The 25,866-nt window shown below is 43.8% G+C and overlaps 1 protein-coding gene across 2 annotated transcripts in view; it reads left to right on the top strand.

Annotated features, from left to right (window-relative positions):
- Nucleotides 1–25,866, top strand: part of KIAA2012 (KIAA2012 ortholog) — a 139,262-nt gene that overhangs the window by 32,176 nt on the left and 81,220 nt on the right. The window contains exons 8-11 of one of the 2 annotated variants that reach the window (XM_033230683.1): nucleotides 111–279; nucleotides 8,478–8,627; nucleotides 12,102–12,278; nucleotides 15,808–15,915. In XM_033230683.1, coding sequence (XP_033086574.1) covers nucleotides 111–279; nucleotides 8,478–8,627; nucleotides 12,102–12,278; nucleotides 15,808–15,915 — 604 coding nt within the window. Of the gene's footprint in view, nucleotides 1–110; nucleotides 280–8,477; nucleotides 8,628–12,101; nucleotides 12,279–15,804; nucleotides 15,916–25,866 lie in introns of both variants that reach the window. The other variant, XM_033230682.1, reaches the window with a different exon arrangement.

Genomic DNA, 25,866 nt, shown 5'->3' with positions numbered 1-25,866 from the left:
CTCAGCAGCTCCTGGTGCAAGAGATACAATAAGAGACAGTATCGTTTGCCCCTGCAGGCAGCAGGGTTTGGATACCTGCCATGTTCGTTTTGTTTTTAAATTTTCTCCAGGCACCAAAGGCTTTGAAATTACCTCCTATCTCAGAAGAACCACCCAGAGTCTTGGAGCCCCTGAAGAGCCAATTTAAAGCCAATGAGCCCCCAACAGAGCTCTTCATCTTCCCAGTGGAGATTCATTACCACATCCAACACCCACCAAAAGAGAAAGCCCGCAAAAGAGGTAGGTCCCAGGTGCATGGGCGCTCCTGAGGGGGAGCCTGGGATGGTGTGGGGGAGGGTCCTGCCAATTCTACCTGCTCCTACATCATGGCTGACCTTCCCTATGGTCATCCCCTTCAGAGAATATTTTTTAAAGAAGGAAAAAGGGTAAAATCTAGAAGAAGATCTCTTCTGATCATATTCAATTGGATTTTTAACATATTTATTATACCCTTCATTAAGCAATGCATTTTGTTAAGCTGTGGAAGACAAAGGAAGACAGGTATATACATAAATAAGTCCAATGCACCATAGGTGTTATAAAAGGGCAAGAACTTTTCAGGCAGCTTACAAAAAAATAAATGTATAAAACAAGACAATTAAAATTGAAATTGGAAAAAAAAAAAAACTAGGTAAAAAGAGTAGAGAAATAGATGTTATCAGATATCTGAGATGAATTCATGGTTTGATGTAAGTACTGGATTTAGCTGAGTTTCCTGGCAGCCAAAGTAAAAATGACACTTGAATCTTTGCATCTCCATTTTATAAAAGAAAGATAAAAGTTCATCCAAAAAGTCATTTTCCTGATTTTGAATTAGGTTATTTTGTAAGGGATGACCTCTATAATCTTTGCCAGGACAAAGATTATGTGCTTCTAAGCAAAGTTCTAAGAGAATATGAGCAAGGGAGATCAATTCCAACTGGCGACGTGGGCTTTTTAGGGGAAGCCTCTGAGTGACGTCTCACCCTGTATCACAAGGAAAAACTCTTTCTGACTTTCCTTTCATTCCATAGTACTCTTGTTTAAGACACGTTCTTGCTCTGGGACTTCTCTGGGCCCTTTGAGGCAAAAGGTGTCCTAGTTTTGACAGGAGTCCTAGTTCTGAGTTTTCTAGAAACTTCAGCAAAGACTGCCACTGGCTTTTTTGAGAGTTTGACTCCTGAGAATCACACAGGCAGCCATTTTGTTCTAAGACTGTTTGGACTTCTCACTGGAAAGAATGCCAAACAGTGGAGCTTAAAAGACCAATTGAAGAGGACATGAAGGAATTTCTTGGGTGATGAAAATGTTCTCACTCTGGGTTGGTTGTATGGATTATGGATTTGTCAAAACTCATTGAACTGTACACTTAAGATCTGTGCAATTCACTATATGTAGATTTTACCTTGCCAAAAAATTACTCAGCTCCCTAAAAAAAAAAAAAAAAAAATCAACAACACAGTGTTTTAAAATGCAGGTCTTCTTATTATTCAGCTGTGGTGAGGCCAACAGATCAGGAGACAGCTGGCAATGAAAAGATCATTTGTTACAGTTCCCAAGAGAAGGAGGCATGCCACACCATGCAGGGCCACACGGGGGCGCACCAACCTCCAGGAGGCAGAAGGCAGGGAGCACAGGCAAGAGGCCGTATTGTGGTTTTCATAGAAGGAATACAGGCAAGGCAGAGTAAGCAATCTAAGGAGATTTAGAATTGTCTAGTTTGAATAATTCAGCCAGCTCTCTGGCATAGGGGCTGTCCCTTGCTATCTGGTACTGGTCCTCAGATAATTACAGCAGGCAGATGGTAGCCTGGGAATGTATGAGTTTGATAAAGGAGGTTGTTGGGGGTTAGGAACTCTGGGTTGGTTGGGGTGCATATGACAGGTATGTTCCCAGGTGAGTCATTTACTGTCTCTAGGAATTGGCCAGCCCTCGGAGGGACAGTCAGGTCTCAGACGTCAAAACATCAGAATGAAAAGATATACTTGGGAGGTTCCAAGATGGCCAAATAGGAACAGCTCCAGTCTACAGCTCCCAGCGTGAGTGACACAGAAGATGGGCGATTTCTGCATTTCCAACTGAGGAATGCAGCTCCTCGCCAGCAACGGAACAAAGCTGGATGGAAAATGACTTTGATAAGTTGAGATAAGAAGGCTTCAGAAGATCATTAACAACAAACTTCTCCGAGCTGAAGGAGGATGTTCGAACCCATTGCAAAGAAGCTAAAAACCTTGAAAAAAAGATTGGATGAATGGCTAACTAGAATAAACAGTGTAGAGAAGACTTTAAATGACCCGATGGAGCTGAAAACCATGGCACGAGCACTGTGTGACGCATGCACAAGCTTCAGTAGCTGATTTGATCAACTGGAAGAAAGGGTATCAGTGACTGAAGATCAAATGAATGAAATGAAGCAAGAAGAGAGGTTTAGAGAAAAAAGAGTAAAAAGAAATGAACAAAGCCTCCAAGAAATATGGAACTATGTGAAAAGATCAAATCTATGTCTGATTGGTGTACCTGAAAGTGATGGAGAAAATGGAACCAAGTTGGAAAACACTCTGCAGAATATCATCCAGGAGAACTTCCTCAACCTAGCAAAGCAGGCCAACATTCAAATTCAGGAAATACAGAGAATGCCACAAAGATACTCCTCAAGAAGAGCAACTGCAAGACACATAATTGTCAGATTCACCAAAGTCGAAATGAAGGAAAAAATGTTAAGGGCAGCCAGAGAGAAAGGTCGGGTTACCCACAAAGCGAAGCCCATCAGACTAACAGCAGATCTCTCGGCAGAAACACTACAAGCCAGAAGAAAGTGGGGGCCAGTATTCAATATTCTTAAATTTTTGGCCAGGCGCGGTGGCTCAAGCCTGTAATCCCAGCACTCTGGGAGGCCGAGACAGGCAGATCACGAGGTCAGGAGATCGAGACCATCCTGGCTAACAAGGTGAAACCCTGTCTGTACTAAAAAATACAAAAAACTAGCTGGGCGAGGTGGCGGGCACCTGTAGTCCCAGCTACACGGGAGGCTGAGGCAAGAGAATGGCGTGAACCTGGGGGGTGGAGCTTGCAGTGAGCTGAGATCCGGCCACTGCAATCCTGTCTGGGCGACAGAGAGAGACCCCATCTCAAAAAAAAAAAAAAAAAAAAAAATTTCAACCCAGAATTTCATATCCAGCCAAACTAAGCTTCATAAGTGAAGGAGAAATAAAATCCTTTACAGACAAGCAAATGCTGAGAGATTTTGTCACCAACAGGCCTGCCTTACAAGAGCTCCTGAAGAAAGCACAAAACATGGAAAGGAGCAACCAGTACCAGCCACTGCAAAAACATGCCAAATTGTAAAGACCATCGATGCTAGGAAGAAACTACATCAACTAACGAGCAAAATGACCAGCTAACATCATAATGAGAGGATCAAATTCACACATAACAATATTAACCTTAAATGTAAATGGGCTAAATGCTCCAATTAAAAGACACAGACTGGCAAATTGGATAAGGAGTCAAGACCCATCAGTGTGCTGTATTCAGGAGACACATCTCACATGCAGAGACACATATAGGCTCAAAATAAAGGGATGGAGGAAGATCTACCAAGCAAATGGAAAAAAAAAAAAAAGCAGGCGTTGCAATCCTAGTTCTGATAAAACAGAGTTTAAACCAATAAAGATCAGAAGAGACAAAGAAGGCCATTACATAATGATAAAGGGATCAATTCAACAAGAAGAGCTAATTATCCTAAATATATATGCACCAAATACAGGAGCACCCAGATTCATAAAGCAAGTCCTTAGAGACCTACAAAGAGACTTAGATTCCCACAAAATAATAATGGGAGACTTTAACGCCCCACTGTCAACATTAGATCCACAAGACAAAACGTTAACCAGGTTATTCAGGAATTGAACTGAGCTCTGCACCAAGCACACCTAATAGACATCTACAGAACTCTCTACCCCAAGTCAACAGAATATACATTCTTGTCCGCACCACATCACACTTATTCCAAAATTGACCACATAGTTGGAAGTAAAGCACTCCGCAGCAAATGTAAAACAACAGAAATTATAACAAACTGTCTCTCAGACCACAGTGCAATCAAACTAGAATTCAGGATTAAGAAACGCACTCAAAACCACTCAACCACATAGAAACTGAACAACCTGCTCCTGAATGACTACTGGGTACATAATGAAATGAAGACAGAAATAAAGATGTTCTTTGCAACCAATGAGAACAAAGACACAACATACCAGAATCTTTGAGACACATTTAAAGCAATATGTAGAGGGAAATTTATAGCACTAAATGCCCACAACAGAAAGCAGGAAAGATCTAAAATTGACATCCTGACATCACAATTAAAAGAACTAGAGAAGCAAGAGCAAACACATTCAAAAGCTAGCAGAAGAAATAACTAAGATCAGAGCAGAACTGAAGGAGATAGAGACACAAAAAACCCTTCAAAAAATCAATGAATCCAGAAGCCGGTTTTTTGAAAAGATCAACAAAATAGATAGACTGCTAGCAAAACTAATAAAGAAGAAAAGAAAGAAGAATCAAATAGATGCAATAAAAAATGATAAAGGGGATATTACCACCAATCCCACAGAAATACAACCTACCATCAGAGAACACTATAAACACCTCTATGCAAATAAACTAGAAAATCTAGAAGAAATGGATAAATTCCTGGACACATTCACCCTCCTAAGACCAAACTAGGAAGAAGTTGAATTCCTGAATAGACCAATGACAGGCTCTGAAATTGAGGCAATAATTAAGAGCCTACCAACCCAAAAAAGTCCAAGACCAGACGGATTCACAGCCGAATTCTATCAGAGGTACAAAGAGGAGCTGGTACCATTCCTTCTGAAACTATTCCAATCAATAGAAAAAGAGGAAATCCTCCCTAATTCATTTTATGGGGCCGGCATCATCCTGATACCAAAGCCCGGTAAAGACACAACAAAAAAAGAGAATTTTAGACTAATATCTCTGATGAACATCGATGCAAAAATCCTCAATAAAATACTGGCAAACCAAATCCAGCAGCACATCAAAAAGCTTATCCACCATGATCAAGTGGGCTTCATCCCTGGGATGCAAGGCTGGTTCAACATATGCAAATCAATAAACGTAATCCATCATATAAACAGAACCAAAGACAAAAACTACATGATTATCTCAACAGATTCAGAAAAGGCCTTCGACAAAATTCAGCAACCCTTCATGCTAAAAACTCTCAATAAATTAGGTATTGATGGGACGTATCTCAAAACAATAAGAGCTATTTATGACAACCCCACAGCCAATATCATACTGAATGGGCAAAAACTGGAAGCTTTCCCTTTGAAAACTGGCACAAGACAGGGACACCCTCTCTCACCACTCCTAGTCAACATAGTGTTGGAAGTTCTGGCCAGGCCAATGAGGCAGGAGAAAGAAAGGGTATTCAACTAGGAAAAAAGGAAGTCAAATTGTCCCTGTTTGCAGGTGACATGGTTGTATATTTAGAAAACCCCATCATCTCAGCCTCAAATCTTCTTAAACTGATAAGCAGCTTCAGCGAAGTCTCAGGATACAAAATCAATGTGCAAAAATCACAAGCATTCCTATACACGAATAACAGACAAACAGAGAGCCAAATCATGAGTGAATTCGCATTCACAATTGCTTCAAAGAAAATAAAATACCTAGGAATCCAACTTACAAGGGATGTGAAGGACCTCTTCAAGGAGAATTACAAACTACTGCTCAATGAAATAAAAGAGGACACAAACAAATGGAAGAACTTTCCATGCTCATGGATAGGAAGAATCAGTTTTGTGAAAATGGCCATACTGCCCAAGGTAATTTATAGATTCAATGCCATCCCCATCAAGCTACCAATGACTTTCTTCACAGAATTGGAAAAAACTACTTTAAAGTTCATATGGAACCGAAAAACAGCCCGCGTTGCCAAGACAATCCTAAGCCAAAAGAGCAAAGCTGGAGGCATCACACTACCTGACTTCAAACCATACTACAAGGCTACAGTAACCAAAACAGCATGGTACTGGTACCAAAACAGAGATATAGACCAATCGAACAGAACAGAGCCCTCAGAAATAATACCACACATCTACAACCATCTGATCTTTGACAAACCTGACAAAAACAAGAAATAGGGAAAGGATTCCCTATTTAATAAATGGTGCTAGGAAAACTGGCTAGCCATATGTAGAAAGCGGAAACTGGATCCCTTCCTTATACCTTAAACAAAAATTAATTCAAGATGGATTAAAGACTTAAATGTCAGATCTAAAACCATAAAAACCCTAGAAGAAAACCTAGGCAATACCATTCAGGCCATAGGCATGGGCAAGGACTTCATGTCTAAAACACCAAAAGCAATGGCAACAAAAGCCAAAATTGAGAAATGGGATCTAATTAAACTAAAGAGCTTCTGCACAGCAAAGAAACTACCATCAGAGTGAACAGGCAACCTAGAGAACGGGAGAAAATTTTTGCAATCTACCCATCTGACAAAGGGCTAATATCCAGAATCTACAAAGAACTTAAACAAATTTACAAGAAAAAATCAAACAACCCCATCAAAAAGTGGGCAAAGAATATAAACAGACACTTCTCAAAAGAAGACATTTATGCAGCCAACAGACACATGAAAAAAATGCTCATCATCACTGGCCATCAGAGAAATGCAAATCAAAACCACAATGAGATACCATCTCACACCAGTTAGAATGGCGATCATTAAAAAGTCAGGAAACAACAGGTGCTGGAGAGGATGTGGAGAAATAGGGACACTTTTACACTGTTGGTGGGAGTGTAAACTAGTTCAACCATTGTGGAAGACAGTGTGGCAATTCCTCAAGGATCTAGAACTAGAAATACCATTTGACCCAGCCATCCCATTACTGGGTATATACCCAAAGGATTATAAATCATGCTGCTATAAAGACACATGCACACGTATGTTTATTGCAGCACTATTCATAATAGCAAAGACTTGGAAGCAACCCAAATGTTCATCAATGATAGACTGGATTAAGAAAATGTGGCACATATACACCATGGAATACTATGCAGCCATAAAAAAGGATGAGTTCATGTCCTTTGTAGGGACATGGATGAAGCTGGAAACCATCATTCTGAGCAAACTATCGCAAGGACAGAAAAGCAAACACCGTATGTTCTCACTCATAGGTGGGAATTGAGCAATGAGAGCATTTGGACACAGGGTAGGGAACACCACACACCGGGGCCTGTCGTGGGGTGAGGGGAGAGGGGAGGGATAGCATTAGGAGATATACCTAATGTGAAAGACGAGTTAATGAGTGCAGCACACCAACATGGGGCACGTGTATACATATGTAACAAACGTGCATGTTGTGCACATGTACCCTAGAACTTAAAGTATATAATAAATAAATAAATATATATATATACATACACACACACTTAATAAAAAGAGAGACAAGACTATTCACAAGATTGGGTTCGATCTGATTATTTTCCATGATGACCCTGATAGGAAGGTGAGGAAAACCACCAGGCCATCATGAATCAGATTCTTAAAACCAGATGCACCGAGCTTGCCAACACACTGACAATGAAACACAGGAATCGGGTACAAAGAAAGTGAATTCATGGAGTTCTTCCCTCATTTAAATGTCATGAGGACCCTCCTTTAAAAGCATCAGAAGCCTAACTCAAAATGTGTTAAGCAAAAAGAAAGGAAAGGGGAAAAAGGAAGGAAAGACAGAAGGAAGGAAGAAAGGAGAGAGGGAAAGAAGGAAAAGGAAAGAAGGAAGGAAGGGAAGAAATGAAGGAAGGGAAGAAAGGAAGGAAGGATGGGAAGAAGGGAAGGGAGGGAGAGAGGGAAGGAAGGAAGGAGGAAGGAAAGAGGGAAGCGAAGGGAGGGGAGAAGACGAAAGGAAAGGAGGAAGGAAGGAAGGAAGGAAGGAAGGAAGGAAGGAAGGAAGGAAGAAATTGGTTCATGCAAGAATCAGGTAACTGCAGGAGCAGCTGAATCCAGGCCTCGGAAAATACGTGTGCAGTACTTGTCTCTCAACTCTGTTAGCCTTTCCTCTCAAGCAGGCTCTTACCATAAGATGATAAAGACATCTTCCTGCAATTCCCTGCCAATCTCCTTCCTGTTAACCTCTATAGAAAGGATATGCCTCTTAAAAGCTCTTGCAAAGCACAGAAATCACCCGTGGTTGACTGGACTAGGGTCATGTGCCCACCTCAGAACCAATCTCTCTGGCTAAGGCAATGAGGTACTCTCATGCCAGGCTTCAGTTCCATGCCCCTCTCTGGAATCAGCAAATGGACACTGCTCCAACCAAACCACATGGTGTGAGCAAGAAAGGCATAGGTCCCCAAAAGAAGAGACATTAGGCAAAAACAACAGATCTCTGCTACAACTCAGCCTCCTCTTTGTCTCCTAGGTGCTCCACACCCTAAGTCAGAACCAGAAAGAAGCAAAGAAGCCAGGCCTGTGTGGAAACCTCCCCTAAAGCATGTGTCCTTAGAAATGCCACGGGAGTTAACGGTGCATCTCCCATTGGACACGGGCAGGGACACACTCTCACCTCAAGGTAGCTCCTCCCTCCCTCCAGCATCCCTCGGGAACCTCACTCTGAAGGGAAGCAAGGCAAGACACACAAGGGTCCACAGCCAAGGAAAAGGAGGCTGGAAGGGAGATTAGTTCACTGGCAACCACTGGAAGATGGCCTTTGTGCAGGCAGCAGCTGCCTTCACCAAAGTGCGGCACTAAAACTAACAGTGTCCAGTTCACCAGTTACCTACTCCCTAACTCATCCCACTACTAGTTTCTAGTTACAGATGTAGAAAGGCATCAAACTTCCTGAAAGTTTGCTGCATGCCTGACAGTTTATCCTGTATTTTTAAACAATGAAATTTCATTTCTAATCTGTTTATAAATAGATATTTATTCACTAAAAAGTCCATAATATCAGCGGGGTGTGGTGGCTCATGCCTATAATCCCAGCACTTTGGAAGGCTGAGGTGGGTGGGGATCACCTGAGATCAGGAGTTCGCCAGCCTGGCCAACGTGGCGAAACCCCGTCTCTACTAAAAGTACAAAAAGTTAGCCAGGCATGGTGGTGCACACCTGTAATCCCCGCTACTCAGGTGGCTGAGGCACAAGAATCACTTGAACCCAGGAGGCAGAGGTTGCAGGAAGCTGAGATTGTGCCACTGCACTCCAGCCTGGGTGACAGAGCAAGACCCTGTCTGAAAAAAAAAAAAAAATCCATAATATTGATAAAAGTCTTCACTCCAATTTCCATGACATGTGGACATTTGAAAATATACACATGGGTGCATCTAAGTGTTTGTGTTTATGTGTTGGATAGGTTGGAAGTAACAGGCCATATTTAGAAAGCTCCCCATTTTCAGAAAACTGAGCCTCCTTTCCAAAAGGCATGTGCAAGATGACAGTATCACAGATGTCAAGTGACCTCTGACTGCTAGTATCAGAAATAGGAAGATGCACATTAATGTGTTTGGAGTTCTTCCTCTGTGCCAGGCACTGTTCTTAGTTTTTAACATGTATTCTCTCAGGTACTCCTCACAGCAATCCTCTCCTCCTTTTACAGATCAGAAAACAGAAGCCCTGAGAGATAAGTAGTATGTTTGAGGTCACATAACTATAAGTGGCCTCACTAGAATTGGAGCTCAGGGCTTCCAGTGCCAGAATCCATATTCTTACTCATTATACTACATTCCCTTTCAGAATAAGCCCAACATAGTGACTTTTCTAATACCAAAAAAATAAAAAAGAATAAAAGAATAAACCAAACAATGAACCTAGATCAGGATGTCCTCAAAACATATAGAGAATGTCCTTTGATTCTTGAGGCAGAGGCTTATTTGGTCTATCTCTTAAGTGGGAGTTAATGATCCTAAAGACTTTAACGTTTCCTTTTTTTAAAAAATCCAAATATGGGCAGGGATCACCTTGCAAATAGAGAAAAAAGCACCTTTCTGTTTATGGGCCACAATGCGAGGTGCACAGCTGGAGCCACGAGATAAAGGACACCAGTGAATTTCATCTTCCGTAATGTTCATTTTGCACTGCCCTATACTTGTTTTGAGCTGCCATGTCCACCAGGAACTGAGTACCAGAACTTGTCCCTCCTCTGCTACTCTGCCAGGAGGAAACTGGTTTAAGAAGCCCCTTGGTATAAATTATGCATGCGACTGAACCTGGGAGTAGATGCAGAAAGAAAGGGACCTAAAGAGGCAGTTCCAGCCGTGCGCTGGCTCACACCTGTAATCCCAGCACTTTGGAAGGCCAAGGTGGCAGATCACCAGAGGTCAGGAGTTCGAGACCAGCCTGACCAACATGATGAAACCCCATCTCAACTAAAAATACAAAAATTAACTGGGTGTAGTGGCACACACCTGTAATCCCAGCTACTCTCGAGGCTGAGGCACAAGAATTGTTTGAATCCAGGAGACGGAGGTTGCAGTGAGCCAAGATCATGCCACTGAACTCCAGCCTAGGTGACAGAGAGAGGCTCTGTCTAAAAAAAAACAACAACAACAAAGAGGCAGTTCATCATGGCAGTTGTCACACAGAGGTCCCTGCTGCATGGGCATGTTGATGCTGAGTGGGACTGCTCCATTGCCACAGAGGCGGCACATGCATCCACACGTATACATATTTTTTATTTTATTGCTTAACCACCTGAGAGTAAGTTGCAGACATTGTACCATTTATCCCTTATCAGCACATATCTCCTAAGTCCAGGAATATTCTCACTCCTAGCCACATACAATTACCACACTCAAGAAAGCAAACACTGGTATAACAGTACTTTCTAATTTCTAATTCATAGTCACATTTCTCTATTTAAACTTTATTATAGCTTTTTTTCAACCTAGAATTCAACTCAGGATCATGCATTACATTTAGCGGTCCCACTCGATAGAATCTTTTCATTGAGAAGAGTCCCCCAGTCTTGTTTTTCATGACATTGACATTTTTTAAGAAGACAGGCCAGTTGCTTTGCAGAATTACCTTCAATTTGGATTTTTCTATTTCCTCATAATGAGATTCAGATCAAACCTTTTTGGCAGGAATATCACAGAGGTGATGTTGTGTCCTTCTCGGCCCATCATATCAAGGGATGCAAAATGTCAGTTTCTTCCATTGCAGGTGATGTTAAATTTCATTATTTGGTTAAAGGTGATGTCTGCCCCATTTTCCCATTGTAAAGACACTTTGCCTCTTTTTAATGAATTAGTAGTCTGTGATAATTTGAGACCACATGAAGCCAATTTTTAAACCCAAATATTAATAGCAACTATTGTTTTAAATGTGAAATAAAGACCACTTGCTCTGAAAGAGGCGAAGCCAAGGCCTCAGTCACTTGGGTTCCTGTGTTTCCTGCTTCCTGGAGCAGACTCTGTTGGTGTTGAGACGAGAAAACGGAGGCAGAGGGTAGGGTATGCTCTATGGAATGCCACCATCAATCCTGATGCCCTTTGACTTCCATCTGGAAGGTAGCACTTTTTATTTAACCCTGAGGAAGGAATGCGATCATTGACTCTGCCTAGCAAAACTCTTTTGTGGTCAGAAATCTGTATCCAATAATCTCATCAGCTCTAAAGCTGGGATCTCTCTAGTCTGAGCCTTGGGACTGAGGGTGAAAGGAGTTTGCACCCTCTCCAATCCTCCTTCCATCTCAGGATTTCATCCATAAGATGAGAATAAAAACAACCACCACTCAGTTCCTCCCAGTTCTTGGCAATTTTCCAAATGAACAGCCACGATTCTAGTCAAGACTCATGTCATTTTGGCCATGGGAGATATCAGGTCCCTGCTGCTTAGCAGGACTGGAAAAGAGGGACAAACCTGAGAATGAGTAGAATAAACCATCCTAACACCAGGACGGTTTCTCCCTTCTAGCCACACTACAATTACCCGTTCTTCATAGCAGTCTTCACACAGAGGTCCTTTAACCACGTTAGAAGAGAGCTTCCTTCTCCTTCCTGCTGATTCTGGTTTCTCACACAGGCTTTTTCCCCTTTTGTTTTAAAAGATGATGATGCCCCGCCCCACGATGTGGCCCCACCATTGGATCTTCTACCCCCGATTAAAGGGAAAAAAAGTCCTGAGAGCCAGAAGGGCCTGGAGAGCCCTAGGACATCAGGCCGCAGCAGCCCCCCATGTCTCCCGCACATGAGAGCGCCCAGGAGGGCACTGCCAGCAGCTCAAGGTAACCATTCCCAGGGTGCATAGATGCCCCCCACTGGCTGGTATGTGGCTCATTTCCAGGGCCGTGTGGCTGCTGTGATATAAGTTTTCTGAAAGGCACTCCATTGAAATGGGGTAATTGACACTGTTTCTGATGATGTCAGTGGGATTAATGTTCTCCATGCATATTCCTAAAGGGTCAGTACATGTTTTAAGGGTTTGCTGCACCGACATGCACTGCCACGCTGTTTTGTGCTTTCCTCACTCCTGGCAGCAGCATTTGATGACACAGCTCCCTGCGCTCCTAGGGGAGACACACTACTGGATTTACCAGGCACACTCCAAACTGAGCCATAACCCTTGCCCCCTGAGGCAAGAGAGCCCGATGAGCCTGCCAACAGAAGAGTCCCCAGACAGAAGTCAACTCCAGCCCAGGGCAGAGCCTGTTCACAGAGAGGAAAAGACCCCGATTCCTAGGGAAGGGTGAGGCAGGGCAAGGCCTTTCCCTCTAGCTTTTAGCCTTACTTAAAGTGCTTATTCTTAAGGAGCTAATAGTCAAGGAGGGGACTAAGATGCTTATACAGAGCAATAATGCAAGGACAGTGCAAGAGCAGCTCTCCCGGGGCTTCCATCTAAAGGTAGCTCATAGAGCAAAAATTGCCTAGAGTCCAAGTTACCCCGGAAAATCCCTGGGAAGGTGCCATGCTGGAGACTGACAGACCATTTTCAGGAACGTGTGGTCCAGGCAGCTGTTTCTCCTTCGTTGAAGGCTTGGACTGCTTTCTCAGTTTGGGCACCAGATGAAGGAGATGACATGTGTTTGGGGGACAGATTGTATAAAGAAAGAGGTACCTCTGTTAACAGCAGAATCACACTCAGGGCTGCGAGAAACTCACACTTTGAGAGGCATATGGGAACAGAGAGCCATCATGGAGGCAACAGATTTCACATCTTTCATTTCATGCTCACTCAGGGACAGAATGCCTCAGTATTTAAATCAGTCTCGCTTGCTCTCTCTCTCTCCCCCTGCCCAGCACACCCCCCTCTCATTCTCTCCCCAGAGCATGTATAATTGAATTCTTTAGGCATAAATCAAATCCACAGATTAATAGTTCCATTCTGTGTTTGCAGCTTCTGTTTCAGGCTGAGATGGTCAAAATTAAATCCCTTCCTTCCCCGCAACACTCTCTCTACCCCTAGAGACACTGTTTTCACCTAGAAACCATTCCAGGGTTGGAACCTCTCTTTCACAAACCTCTCCCTTTATACTTGTGTGGCAGCAATGCTCCTTTAATTCTGATGCAAATGAACCAAACTTGGTGTACTGTTATGTCCCCACCTGGGGCCTTCCTAGGAAGTTGCATGGCCTGGGACAAATCACAGCAAATGGATACTCATACTTACTTTAGACATCCTTATAAAGGGAGAATCTGATTAGAATAAAATGCCAGTGGCCAGGTGCTATGGTTCATGCCTATAATACCAGCACTTTGGGAGGCCGAGGTGGGTGGATCACAAGGTCAGGAGTTCGAGACCAGCTTGTGTAACAAGGTGAAACTCTATCTCTACTTTTTAGTAGAGATATTTTGTATTTTTATACAAAAAAAAATTAGCCAGGCATGGTGATGCACATCTGTGATTCTAGCTACTCAGGAGGCTGAGGCAGGAGAATCACTTGAACCTAGGAGGCAGAGGTTGCAGTGAGCAGAGATAGCACTATTGCACTCCAGCCTGGGCAACAGAGCAAGACTCCGTCTCAAAAAAAAAAAAAACATAGAATGCCCAGACCAGGACTGGGACAAGAGAGCAGCCTGAAGCCTCAAGTGTGTGTGTTGGGTGTGTGCATGTGTGTAAGTGAATGTGTGTGGGATGTGTGCTTATATGCCCATGTGAGTACATGTGTGTGCTTGTGTGCACGCATGTCATTGTGCACATCTATATAGGCATGGCTGCATATGCACGTACATATCTATATATTCAGTCTTGTGAATGTATGTGTGTCATATGCTCATGTATGTCACTGTTCATGTGTATGGGGGTGTGTGTGCATGCCCTGTGAGAGTGAATATGTCAGTGTGTGTTTGTAAGTGTGCATGTGTATGTGTGTGCTCCTTAGCATCCACTCTAGCTGGTGGCCTGCTAGTCCAGGTAGCTGGACTCCTGGCCCCTTTGTCTTGGAGATGGGGAAGGTAAGTATGGTATAATACGAATAAATTTGGTCTTTGTCCTTGGTTTCTATTACTAAGCTAAAACTCTTGGAATTTTCTGAATGATAGTAGTATCTTTTGTTATTCATAATGAGCCCCTTTGAAAACACCTGAGTTTATGCTAATGAGGTGACATAGGGTAAGGCCCCTAGGTAGCCTCATGATGGGGCCAGCGACCAGAAGGACCAAGCGATAAGAGGATTAGAGGGTTGGAGTTTCCAGCCACAACCTCCAGGAAAGGGGAGGGGACACTGGAGATCAAGCTCTTTTTTAGCTGTTGACCACGAGTTGATAAGCTTCAGCATTGCTGAGTGTGTCTAGGTGGGAGGGCAGCAGGCCCAGGGAGGGCACGGAAGCTCAGCACATCCTCCCCCATCTCTTCATCTGGCTGTTCACATCCTGTCTAATGTCCTTTATAAATAAGCCAGAAAATGTAAGTAAGTGTTTCCCTGAGTTCTGAGCTGTCCTACCAAACTGTTGAACCCAAGGAGAGAGAGGATTGTGGGAGGCCCAATTTAGAACTGGTTGGTCAGAAGTATAGGTCACAATCTGGGACTTGCAATTGGCATCTGAAGTGGGGGGCAATCTTGTGGACTGAGCCCTACCCTGTGGGATCTGACAACATCTCCAGGTAGAGAGTGTCAAAACTGATTTTAATTATAGGAAACCGGTTGGTATCTGCTGGAGAATTGTTTGGTATGGGGGAAACCTCACAATCTAGTCCCAGGAGTGTTCTGGGTTGAGCATTGAGATTCAAGTGGGGAATAAATGACTTCTTTTTTACTTTTACAGTCAGGTTATAAAAAATATCTTCAATCTTTCTAAGTAACTAGGGAGACATAGCATCCTTTTCCTTGACCTGAGCCCCTGGCATCACCAAGCCATCCCAGTATTTCATCTAGAGGTTATGGCTGTGTATGCTGAGTACTGCACAGGACATCTGACAGAGGTGGACAGCAGAGGCAGGAAGCAGGAAGTCCTGTTCCCAGGGGCTGGGCTGCACACGGCTGAAGGAAGGGACTCCCTTTCCTTCACACAGAGTGCCCATGCTTGCTTAGCCCTGCCCCTGAGGTAGCCAGGCTCTCCCGAAGGCATGATGTAGGCGAGTGGCAGCCCCTCCCTGTTCATCCCACCTTGACCCCCAGAAGGCAAAGCCTGAACAATAGCCCTGCTTTGCTGAGTCCCAGGAATAGGGCTCACACTATACTCTGGTGGGCACCTGAGCCTACGTGCATCTATGGGTGTGTGCCCACGGGGGACTAGAGGAACATGGCCCAGGTTCAGTCTGTCTCCCTCACCAACATGGTGTTGACACTGCCCATGTTTGTGCTTATTTTCAAGAAGATTCCAGCGACCCCACACTGGGACACTTCTTGCTGGGTCCAGATGGAGAAAAAGTCTGCCTGTCCCTCCCAGGGCATACCCAAACTGAGGCGCTTCCATCGGGTAAAGGTAAGCTAACACATTCCAGGGCAGCCTGGTTTTTTTTTCAAAGGGGAAGATGTTACCTGCAGCTTCCAAATTTTCCCAGCAGCAGAGACATCATTAAAAACAGACGCAAGTCAGCCAGTTTCTCCCCTTTCACCGACACAGAGGTGCTTCTGTAGCTCAGACACAATGATCCAATGTTTGCATAACAAGTTTACTCTTGCTGGAGCATTTGGAAAGAGAAGTTCCAGTGGAATGGCTTGGAAGAGGTCTAATGTGCCACGCTGATGCCTTGATGAGAATGATAAAGTCCTTTTGGTATTTGCCCAAACTAAACACTGCCTTTTCTCTTCTTTCCAACCACCCTGCAGAGGTGGAGGCGGCTAATTGGTAATCCAATCAGGTATCCTTGTTATGAGCATTGGTTCATCCCTGTGAATGATCTGGCTCCTGACAGATAGCAAGGCAGTTTCCAAAAACCCTTCTGGCATGTTCACTTTTTAGAAAAGAGATGCTGCCTCTAGGCAATAGCCATTTTGCAAAGGAAAAAAGAAATGAAGTCAGAGGGTGATGAGCATCAACCACCCAGAAACCACCGTGATGTGTATGCATGAGTCTGCAGCCAGCAGGCCCCTTGATGTGGGAGATTAAAAGCTGCACTCATTTGGGGGGTTATGTCATGACTGGCTCAATAAAAAGAGCACGGATTCAGAGCTAGGAGATTTGAGCAGCTCTGGCCTCGCCTCTAAGTTGCCAGATGACTTTGAGTCAGTCCCTCATCCTCCCTGTATCCAAGGTTCCTCCACCAAAATGAGGGGATTGATTCCTCCTCTGAGAAATTCCTTGACCATTGCTGCATTTTACATCTGTGTCCGCCGCTATTGAAGCAGCCACCTAGTATATGGATTTCCAGAAAGTAGAATGTATTTGATTCCAATTCAGCATCAAAGAACTTCCATCAGCAGTTGGTTTATACCAGGATATGAGTACAAAAATATCTTGGTTCTGAATTGGTGGAAGCAGGAGTTAGACAGGTGGAGGCCACTGTCAGCATGACACAGCTGGTGCAGCAGCTGGAAAGCAAATATGATTCTGTTCACCTGCTGCACATTTGTCCGCTCTGTTCCAGGAGAAATAGTTCCCCCTTTTGGCACAGCGAAAGCTAGAAACAGAAAAGGAAATATTTAGGCTGTAAGTTTATTGTCACCATTGTCAATATGATGCTTCAGCCATTTCAGTATTCTTGGCACCTAGCATAGTCCCTGACATATACATAGAAGGATCACAATAAATGTTTACTGAAATTTTTTGAAAAATATTTCGCCGGGCGCGGTGGCTCAAGCCTGTAATCCCAGCACTTTGGGAGGCCGAAACGGGTGGATCACGAGGTCAGGAGATCGAGACCATCCTGGCTAACACGGTGAAACCCCGTCTCTACTACAAAATACAAAAAACTAGCCGGGCGAGGTGGCGGGCGCCTGTAGTCCCAGCTACTCGGGAGGCTGAGGCAGGAGAATGACCTGAACCCAGGAGGTGGAGCTTGCAGTTAGCTGAGATCCGGCCACTGCACTCCAGCCTGGGCGACAGAGCAAGACTCCGTCTCAAAAAAAAAAAAAAAAGAAAGAAAGAAAGAAAAATATTTCAATAATTTCCATGACATGGAGAAAGAGAAAGATGAAACTTATGCCGATAAATGAAGACTTGCTTGCCATCTTGTCCCAGTCCCACAGACGGTATATTTAATCCTACTTGCCTCTCAAACCTAAAGGCATTCACTGCATGCTTATTGAATGAATGAATGAATGAATCAGTTAGTCACTGACCTTTCTCAAGCCTTTCCTCCATGGGCAGTTGGTTGACCTTCAGTCTTGATGGTGACAGGATGTTGCCCAAGAAGATGGTGAAAGATCTTAAACCCACATCTTCCTTATAAGGGTCTGACTTTCTAAGAGTATGTATTAATGAGCAAAGATGTTTTTGGTTTGGCCTTTTTTTTTTTTTTTTTTTTTGATTTGGTTTGGTTCGGGAGACAGTATACTGAAAAAACTTTTTCCTCTCACAAAATATTAGGTTGGTGCAAAAGTAATCGCAGTTTTGCCATTACTTTTTTTTTTTTTTTTTTTTTTTTTGAGACGGAGTCTGGCTCTGTCGCCCGGGCTGGAGTACAGTGGCCGGATCTCAGCTCACTGCAAGCTCTGCCTCCGGGGTTCACGCCATTCTCCTGCCTCAGCCTCCCGAGTAGCTGGGACTACAGGCGCCCGCCACCTCGCCTGCCTAGTTTTTTGTATTTTTAGTAGAGACGAGGTTTCACTGTGTTAGCCAGGATGGTCTCGATTTCCTGACCTCGTGATCCGCCCGTCTCGGCCTCCCAAAGTGCTGGGATTACAGGCTTGAGCCACCGCGCCCGGCCGCCATTACTTTTAATTGCAAAAACCTCAATTACTTTTGCACCAACCTATAATTGCTCCAACCACACCAAACTCTGTGCAGATCAGTTTGTTCAAAACCATCTTAATCACTGTTTCCACCCTCCCCTTCCAGCCTCATCTACTATATTCCAGCCCACCCCTTGCTCATCTCTTTGATGGCCTAAAAATTCAGTCTTCATTCTTTTCTCTCCAAACTTTTGCTCAAGTTGCCCCCAAATATTTAGAATAACTTTAAGTTCATCTTTTCTGGAACATTTTCCTTAATAAATCCACCTCATTGCACACAACTGCCTAGATGTAGCCTCAGCCCCATTCCTCTCTCTCTTTCTCAATGCCGCTTTTGTGATTATTGTATTTATCTGCATCTGTTTTCTGTTTTGCTCCCAATATATGAGTCCTAGAGAACGTCTCATCTCCATCATATGTCCAAGAAAAGCATGTTGATTGACTGAATACCCCAGGTGCCACAAAGGAAAGTTCTTTAGGGATCATAGTTGTTGTTGGTCTTTTTTTTTTTTTTTAATTAAAAAAAAAACTCTTGAGTAAAGGAAGGAATATGATCCGTCTGATCTTTTTGAGACTTCCAGGCTCTGTCAACAACTATTTGGAAATAAATTCTTAGGCAATTAGATCATGATATCTTGCTTTCAGACAGCATAGGGAAATGAATATAAACCTTCAGAAGAAAAAAAAAAAAAAGATGTGAAGACTAGAGCTGGAATTTGACCCTTTTGGTCATATTGGGATATTGCAACATTTAGAAAATTGAAAGTCTTGAGAAAGGAAAAGTTAACTTGGAAGGATACAAGTCAAACCATTGGATATGCCCTCCGAATTGCTTATCCTTGATTCAAATCCTTCATGTACTTCCCTAGTCACAGTGCCAGCAATAGAAGTTTTCTCTCAGAAGTTCTTTTATTCAAAAGTTTGTTTTACAAAGAAGTTCAAGGATGTTTATGCCAGTGATTCATGTTGGGCATCAAGTCCCATGTAAATTTAAATTCCTCGTCTCTTTCAGAGTTTCTGTTTAGTATTTGTTCTTGTTCTAAATGGATTTTTACCCTCAGAAAATATTTTTTGGGTGTTTTTTATATTTTTAGACAGGGTCTTGCTCTGTCATACAGGCTAGAGTACAGTGGTGCAATCATGGCTCACTGCAGTCTCAAACTCCTGGGTTCAAGCTATCCTCCCACCTCAGCCTCCAAATAGCTGGGGCTACAGGCACGAGCCACTATGCCCGACTTTTTCTTTTTTGAGACAGGGTCTCCCTATGTTGCCCAGGCTGGTCTCAAACTCCTAGACTCAAGCAATCCTCCCACCTAGGTCTCTCAAAGTGCTGGGATACAGGCATGAGCCACTGCACCCAGCCTTTCTTGATTGTTTGTTTGTTGTTGTTGTCGTTTGTCATTTAATTAATATCCTTCCCCCTTGCAACTCTTTCATAGTATGGTGGTTTTAAAATACATCCACAAATTCCTTGACACTTCCCCCTTCAAAAGGGAAAAACTAACTCTTCTCCCCTTGAGTGTGAGTGGTATATGATGGCTCACTTCTAAATAAAGATAGACTATGGCAGAATTGATGGTATGTGACTTCTGAGACTGGGGTCCTAAAAGGCACCAAAGCTTCCTCCTTGCTCGCTCTGTCTTGGATTACTCACTCTGGGGAAAGCCAACCACCATGTCTGTGATGAGGCCATTCAAGCAGCTTATGGCAAGCAGTCCACGTGGCAAGGAACAGAAGCCCCCTGCCAACAGCCAGAATGAACTTCCCAGGCTTGTGTGGGAGGTGCCTTGAGAGGAGATTCTCCAGCCCCAGTCAAGTCTTCAGATGACTGCATCCCTGGCTGACATTATGTCTGTGATCTCATGAAAGGCTGCCCCAGAACCACACACCTAAGCCACTCCAAGATTCCCACAGAAACTGAGACATAACAAAGGTTTATTGTTTTAGGTTTCAGGATCATTTGTTTTGCGGTAATAGATAACTAGTATTCTAGATAACTAGTATTCTTGGTGTCATTTTGTGACGGTCTGTGATTTGGTTGACAGAAAGGTGAGTCTAAGAATATCCCAGCTGGTCTCAAAACACTGATCATTTAGGGGTAAACACAGGCTAAGTGATTGACTTTCTCTGTTCTTCCCATTTTTCCTTTGTGATAAGTTGGTTGTGGGACCCCATGAGTAAAAGAATCCTTCCATGTTGGTGGGGTACTGTTTAAATTATGATTTTCCTTAAGTAGCCCATCTGTTAGTAGCTGTTACCTTATTGATGATGCCGAGAGATGTAAGGGAGGAGAATTAATTTCAATAAGGCCATATGAGGAAGAAGAAAAAACTCTGGTTTTATTCCCACCTGTACTGCCCAGGATTTCTGTGATCACAGGCAAATAACTTCATTGCCTTGGACCTCAGCTTCCTCATATGGAAAAAGAGGAGTTGGTATCAGATTCAGTCCTCACAGCACATGTCCCGTCGAACTCCAATTCCTCAGAAGGTTAACAGGCATTGTATAAAAAAGGAAAGGTTCTAGGGCCAGATACATTTGGAAACCAGTGGACCAAAGTTAAGCAGATCCCTTACCGCAGGACTTCCTAGAGCCTCCAATACGCTGATGTGCACCATGGTTCTTCAGGATGGGGATATGCACTGTCTCCCAAATTTATCTGATCACTGAATGCCTTTGTTTTTGGTAAAGCATCATGTGGATCTAAAAAGTTTTTGGCAAACTTTGGAAAATGCTAAACTGATGATTTCTAAGGTTCTTCTAACATGGCATGTTTCTAAATACGCCCCTTTCCCCAAGGAGGTTCTCTTAGTGGAGCAGTTCTTTTGTCTAAATCCTGAAACAGGATTTCAGTCATTCAATCATTTGTGACTATTATTGTTTTTATTCTCTAAACATCAATTCTGAATCATAGGGTCCACAATCCATCCATCTCTGGATAGGAAGAAATACAGGAAGATAGGACCCCCATGTGGTTACAGTGTACATTGTCCCTTATGCCTTTTCAGTGTTTTTCACAACCCTCATGAGAAATAATGTTGGCAGATGTTACCAGTACTAGTGATCTCAGGTCAAATGTTTGAATAAGGGAAAATGTGGCTGGATATGGTCTCTGGGCACCCAGCGTTTCCTTCCAGTGGGCCTTCCTGTATTACAGAGGCTAGAAGGCTAAAAACTACATTTCCCAGATAACCTCTGGAGCTAGGGGGCTGGATGCAAATTGTGTTCTGCCAATTAGATGTGCTTGCATGAGATTTGGAGGGCAGAAGTGAGGCAGAAGCATCAAAACTCTGGACACTAAACTCATGAAGACTGAGCATAAGAGGCAGTTATTCTATAGTAACTCTGTTTCTTCTTTAAAATATCTGGGCAGTTTCTGTTCTGGGCTGAACCCTGACTAAAAAGCTCTCCTTACAAAAATTTTTTTTTTTTTTTTTTTTTTTTGAGACGGAGTCTTGCTCTGCTGCCCAGGCTGGAGTGCAGTGGCCGGCTCTCAGCTCACTGCAAGTTCCGCCTCCCGGGTTCACGCCATTCTCCTGTCTCAGCCTCCAAGTAGCTGGGACTACAGGCGCCCGCCTTGTCGCCCGGCTAGTTTTTTGTATTTTTTAGTAGAGACGGGGTTTCACCGTATTAGCCAGGATAGTCTCGATCTCCTGACCTCATGATCCGCCCGTCTCGGCCTCCCAAAGTGCTGGGATTACAGGCTTGAGCCACCGCGCCCGGCCATCCTTACAAAAATTATAGGAGATTCCCATCAGGCTTGGCATGGGGCTAAGTTAGGTCTATCACATGTACCACAGTGTTGAGTGGGTGTAGAAGGGCAGGCTGTGATAGCTGTGCTTGTTCCAGCCTTCAGAAGGAAGCAGGGTTCTTTCCCTCACTGTAGTGAGACCAGCAAGGCCTCACAGCCCACTCTGGAAGGTGTCCTGATAGCCACCAGTAGAGAGCTGCTAAAACACAGTAGGGACTCTCCTTCATTTCCTTTGACAAAAACCTCTTGTGATTCCTAGAAACACAAAGACTTCCCTACCTCATAGGTAGCTGAAAAGGTGGCATCATCACCACTTTATGGCTTCTGAAGAAGAAATATATCAAGAATAATAGCTTGCAGCCAGGCACAGTGGCTCATGCCTGTAATCCACTTTGGGAGGCTGAGGAGGATGGATCACCTGAGGTCAGGAGTTTTGAGACCAGCCTAGTCAACATGGTGAAACCCTGACTCTACTAAAAATACAAAAATTAGCTGGGCATGATGGCAGGTGCCTGTAATCCCAGCTACTCAGGAGGCTGAGGCAGGAGAATTGAACCTGAAAGGCAGAAATTGCAGTGAGCTGAGATGGTACCATTGCACTCCAGCCTGGGCAACAGAGTGAGACTCCGTCTCAGGAAAAAAAAAAAAAAAAAAGGAAAAAAAAAGAACAATAGCTTGCTTTGAATCCACTAGCTATTCATTTTTTGAAGAAAAAATCCATATAAAGTACTGAAGAATATACAATTTCTTTTCTTTTAAGATGATGGTACTTATGTCACTTTTTACAGAAGCTGTGAAGCTATGAATTCTACCTCCCTTGCATTTGTTCTGTTTCAGGGAACCCTAGAGTCAGGAGGGAACTTAGGCATCACCTTCATCAGTATTTAAGCAAAGGAATCATTTAATCAGACTTTCTGAGGATACTAGTAAATAAAACAGATAAAAGCAGAACTACCTGGTTGAAATGGAGATGGTCTAATTATGTCCCTCCCAACTTCTCTGCAGCCCAACTAACTCTTCCCCTCCTAAGATGGTTCTAGGATTGGGGGTGGGGGGCTATGCAGGGCCACTAGAGCTATGTGACAATTAGAAAACCTGCTGGGCCAGGCACGGTGGCTCATGCCTATAATCCCAGCACTTTGGGGGGCTGACGTAGGTGGATCATGTGAGCTCAGGAGTTCAAGATTAATCTGAGTGATATCGTTTAGCTGTGTCCCCATCCACATTTCATCTTGAACTGTAACTCCCACAATTCCCATGTGTCATGGGAGGAACCCAGTGGGAGGTGATTGAATTATGGGAGCGGGTCTTTCCTGTGCTGTTCTCCTGATAGTGACTGAGTCTCACGAGATCTGATGGTTTAAAATGGGGAGTTTCCCTGCACAAGCTCTCTTTGCCTGCCGCCATCCATGTAAGATGTGACTTGCTCCTCCTTGCCTTCTGCCATGATTGTGAGGTCTCCCCAGCCACATGAAACTGTGAGTCCATTTAAACCTCTTTCTTTCGTAAATTGCCTAGTTTGGGGTATATCTTTGTCAACAGCATGAAAACGGACTAATACACTGAGCAACATAGTGAGATACCATCTCTGCAAAAAGTTTTAAAAATTAGCTGGGCCTGGTGTGCACACCTGTGGTCCCAGCTACTCCAGGGGCTGAGGTGGGAGGATTGCTTGAGCCTGGGAGGTCAAGGCTGCAGTAAGCCATGGCTGCACCACTGCACACCAGCCTAGGCAATAGAGTGAGACCTTGTCTCAAAAAGAGAAAAGAAAACCTCTGATTTTATGGATAAGGAAACTGATGCCCAAAGAGGTATGGTTTGCTCAAAGCCACACAGCTTTTTTATGGCAAATCCAAGGCTCAAGCCCAGATCTTCCTTCATCCAGTGAGGCCAGAGCTTTTCCCATTGCATCACACAGACTCTAGTCCCTCTTATCCAGGTATTCAAGCTTCAAGGACCAGTCGAAGTTCCCTCTGTACTGTGATGCCTTACCTGACCACCTCAGCCACAACTATTGCTATTTCCTTACGTTCCACTCATTCTTACCACCTGGGCCTCTTACCAAGCACTCCCTCACATCTTTTATCCTTTTTACTATTTTTCTTATTTCCCCTCCTAGATTGAAAATTCCTGTGAGTAGATCCGCCTCATCTACCTCTGAATATCCCAGAGAACACATCTTGTATTCCCAGAATATTTCTCATAATATTGACTGAATATTATGAATATTGACTGAATAATATTTACAAAAGGAATAGTGGAAGAGTATGTTCAGCTAAATTCTAATAATAGATCCAGCCACCCTGGATTTTAGCTGAACACATGGCTGCCTACAGAGAGATTATGCTTCCCAGACTCACTTGCAGCTAGGTATGGCCACGTGACCAAGATTTGACCAATGGGAAGTGAATGGAAGTAACACATGCACATCCAGGTCATTTCCTTAAAAGGAAACTGTTTGCCCTTCCCCTTCTCCTTCTCCTTGGACTTGGTTGTGGTAATAGCTTCAACCATGTAGAAGAGAACAATTCTGTATGGGATGATGAGTACTAAGATATTAGGAACCAGGGTGTTCAGGTAACTTTATGGAGCAGAGCCACCCTGATCAGCCTGTCTGCCTACCTCTGGATGTGTATGTGCAAAAGGAATAAATGTTTATCTTTTTGGGTCTCTTGTCTTACAGCAGCTTACCTTGTGCCTTAACAGAATGCAACTATAATATCTGCCAACATAATTCACATTGCTTTGTGAAAATCAAATCAGATCACACTTGCTCTCCATCTTATAAAGTATTAAGTAAAATTCCAATACGAAATATCATTGAACCTCAAAGAAGGCCCATTACGTGTGTGTTTGATTCATTTGATACAATGTACCGAACGCCTCCCATATGCAAGGGACATGGAAGGATGTTAATATTGAGAGCAAACACTCTCAGGCACCTTGCTGTGCATGTCATCTTGTTCCCTTATCCCAATGATCCTAGGAAGTGAGTATTTTCATTCACATATCATAGGTAAAGAGATTGAAACACAGGGAGCTCACTTACCTGGTTAAGGGCAGAGCTGGGCTTCATTTCCAGGCCTGTCTGTCCTCACTCCACATACCAAGGCTACACCCCAGGCACTGCAGTCACTGCCCTCAAGGACCTCACAGTCCACGTGGAGAACAGATTCACAAGCCAATAACTGTACCATAAGGCAGAATGAAATAAGTGCCATTACAGAGGCCTAAGAGCACAATCCAGGGGTATTCCAGGAAGGGCCCACTAATTGCAGCCTAGGAAGGTGGGAAGGGCTTTTTACGGAGGAAGCTCCATTTCCACTGACCTTTGAGAAACAAGAAGTAGATAGAGAAGGGGAGGGCCAGCCAGCCGAGACACTAGTATGAACAAGGACAAAGAGGAACGTAGAGTACACATGGATAATGAGGAGCAGCACAGTGTGAGTGGACTGTGCGGGGGTTTCATGCGGGGGTGAGGAGAAGCTGGGCCTGAAAGGCAAACCAGGGCCAGACCAGGGAAAGCCTTGTGTGCCAGGAGAGAGCTGAAATGCTGCTGTTTAGGCAACAAGGAATCAGATGTTTGAAGAGGGATGTCATGCAATCCAACGCGTGAGCTAGCATGAAGGAACAGACAAGAGAAAAGGCAGAGGGCTCAGGCTACTGCAAAATCAGCCGGACAGCACTGGGTGAGGGCCTGAGTGGAAGGCAGTGAGCAGCCATGCCTAAAAGGCATGCTCCCCAGGGCTGCTGACTGCACAAGAGCATCTCAACCAGCACTCTGAGATC

Source organism: Trachypithecus francoisi, unplaced genomic scaffold (genome assembly GCF_009764315.1).
Source record: "Trachypithecus francoisi isolate TF-2019V2 unplaced genomic scaffold, Tfra_2.0 Lachesis_group13, whole genome shotgun sequence".
Taxonomy (NCBI): Eukaryota; Metazoa; Chordata; class Mammalia; order Primates; family Cercopithecidae; genus Trachypithecus; species Trachypithecus francoisi.
The sequence above is the reverse complement of the archived record's forward strand: the minus strand, read 5'-3'. Positions and strand labels throughout refer to the sequence as shown.